This window comes from Morone saxatilis, unplaced genomic scaffold (genome assembly GCF_004916995.1).
Source record: "Morone saxatilis isolate NCDOM2014 unplaced genomic scaffold, NCSU_SB_2.0 Contig22, whole genome shotgun sequence".
Taxonomy (NCBI): Eukaryota; Metazoa; Chordata; class Actinopteri; family Moronidae; genus Morone; species Morone saxatilis.
Genome location: NW_023339785.1, coordinates 10,566,425 through 10,568,764, shown reverse-complemented (window position 1 = coordinate 10,568,764; position 2,340 = coordinate 10,566,425). Strand labels below are relative to the sequence as shown.

The 2,340-nt window shown below is 44.1% G+C and overlaps 2 protein-coding genes across 5 annotated transcripts in view; one reads left to right on the top strand and one right to left on the bottom strand.

Moving 5' to 3' along the window:
- Window positions 1–2,340, top strand: part of sept6 (septin 6) — a 16,678-nt gene that overhangs the window by 464 nt on the left and 13,874 nt on the right. For all 4 annotated transcript variants that reach the window (XM_035669411.1, XM_035669410.1, XM_035669412.1 and 1 more), the window contains exon 2: window positions 1,443–1,557. In XM_035669411.1, the coding sequence (XP_035525304.1) occupies window positions 1,443–1,557 (115 nt within the window). The remainder of the gene's footprint in view (window positions 1–1,442; window positions 1,558–2,340) is intronic.
- Window positions 1–2,340, bottom strand: part of pttg1 (PTTG1 regulator of sister chromatid separation, securin) — a 9,991-nt gene that overhangs the window by 4,437 nt on the left and 3,214 nt on the right. The gene's annotated exons all lie outside the window — the stretch shown is intronic.

The window sequence follows — 2,340 nt, the reverse complement described above, 5'->3', positions numbered from 1 at the left end:
GTGTTGCTTTAAAATATTTAAAATAGTGTTTATTAGTCCACGTTAAGACGGTAACCCAGTACAGAGACATCGGTAGGCCATTCATTCTGTACGCCCCCATTTCAGCACAGCTACGGTGCTCGTTTCCGTTATGTTGTTTCATGTGTGTCCCGTTAACTTTGAGTCGGGCGTTGTCTGATCCTACAAAATATGGACAAAACCGATTGTATGCAGACATCCAGGCCTACAATTTAAAAAGCGGGTGTAAAGTTTGCCTGGTTTTTGTTTGGGGGTTTGATGGGGGGAGGAAGCACTACACCCAGAGAGAGAGAGAGAGAGAAAGGGAGAGCTCAGAATAGCGAGGTTTTCCTGCACTTTGATATCCCTTTGCGGCTCAATGAATGAAAACCCAGTGTGTGTAACTTGGCTGTGACTGTGTTGAGGAGCAGGAATGGTTCAGGAATGGTTCGGGAATGGTTCAGGAATGTTGCACTTGCAGCTGAAGAGGAAAGTGTTTGTCCAGTCACATTTCACCCCCCAGTTTTACAAACACCGCCTCAGCTGTTTAAACCCAATTTCAACTGTTCAAATAATCCACAACTGTCCACCATCATCAGCTTGTCCGGTTATTTTAAATTGACCCTCCGGAGGAATGTTTTCCTGTCAAAGCCTACGCCACATTGGAAAGCAACATTGTGTTATGTTGGGCCACATAATGGCTGGTTGGCTGAGGTTGAGCTGGTTTAGAGCTCTTGCTTCGCCATATAATCTAAATTCTTTGCTTTCCTGCACCTCGTAATGTGGACGCAGGCTGCAGAAAGGAGATTCAGGAGATGCTCGGCGGCAGCCACACGCCCCCACACACACACGTAACAGTGCTTTTACACCGTGGTGTTTTGTGTCACTGTGGTCCTGAGATAGTTGTGTACAAACAGAGTAAAGTAGAGTGAATGGGAGTGCAGCCGGCCTCAAATAGGTAGTTTAAACTAAAGGGGAACCACAGAAACACGCTGTGCTGGGCGATGTTAAATCGACTCTTTGGCTCTTGTTGAATCATTTGTGTAATGTAACAATGAGCTTTTGGGTTATACATTTATTACCAAAAGCTCTTTGTTGTTTTAACAGTTATCTTGACATGAGCAGTTTTACCTTTCCATATATGTACATTGTGGTTTGAAACGGTCTCGACTGTGGGAACAGAGTTACAGCTCAGGAAACAGGAAGTGAGCTACTTTGCACCTGAAGTCAGTCTCGACGACGAGCTTGATCAAGTATGGAGGACAGTGTGGTAATTTGAGTGTTATTTGGTTAAATCATGTTATTTCTCCACAGGACGTTCACTACTGAGGCGTAAACTGATGTAGAGATGTAATTATAGTATGTTAGAGGGAGTCCTGTGCATGTTTACAGGCTAACAATGAATGTGATACCTGATGTTTGATGTGGTTTTCCTTCATTTGTAGGGTGAAGGTGCTCGTTCTGTCCCTCTGGCAGGCCATGTGGGCTTTGACAGCATGCCCGACCAGCTGGTCAACAAGTCTGTCAACCACGGATTCTGCTTTAACATCCTCTGTGTTGGTGAGTCTGTCATGTGTGAAAATGCCCTTTCTCTCTCTCCACAGGCTAAAAGATTACTGCTTCACTGAAAGTCAGTCTTTTCCACAAGATGCAAAGCATATTGCCCAGCGTTTGAGCTGCTCAGGTCCGTTTAAGCCAGTCATTATTGGTTATCATGATGAGTACGATGCTCTGGGTTCAGGGAGGAAATTCAGAAATGCCTGCAGGTCGTAAATGTGACATTTAGGCAGCATTACTGTTAAAAACGTACAGAGCAGAAGCCGTTTGCAGCGGGACAGTGAGAAGTGTCTGCCTGTACATTCGATTTTATATTGACAAACACGTCTCTTCAGCTTCATTAAGTGCTGGGCTCACTCACATGCACTCAGTTGTTTATGAGTCGCACCCAGCTAAAACTAATGAAACCTAATACAACAGTCCCGCAGTAAACCTGAGCTCTGTGAAGAAGAGGAAGTTCAGTTTGTGTTGGAGCTGTTTTAGAGAGGCGTTGATTCAACTTCATGGTCGTTGTGAGGCCTTTAGTTTGTGGTGCTCTTTCATTGTGTTATACTGAGAGGCTTCTGTACAAAGGCGTGCTGGCTTTAACAGTTACATTACATTACATTACTGCTGTACACAGTCAGACAAGTCTTGCTATTGGGAATCATTGTGGGGACACAGTGGAAACATGTAACCAATTAGTTGGCTTTTTTTCTCTTTTTCTGCCTTTTGTCTGTTTTCTCCATCACATTTACTAATTTTAGTATACACACAGTGGAGGCTATGTACACACACACACACACA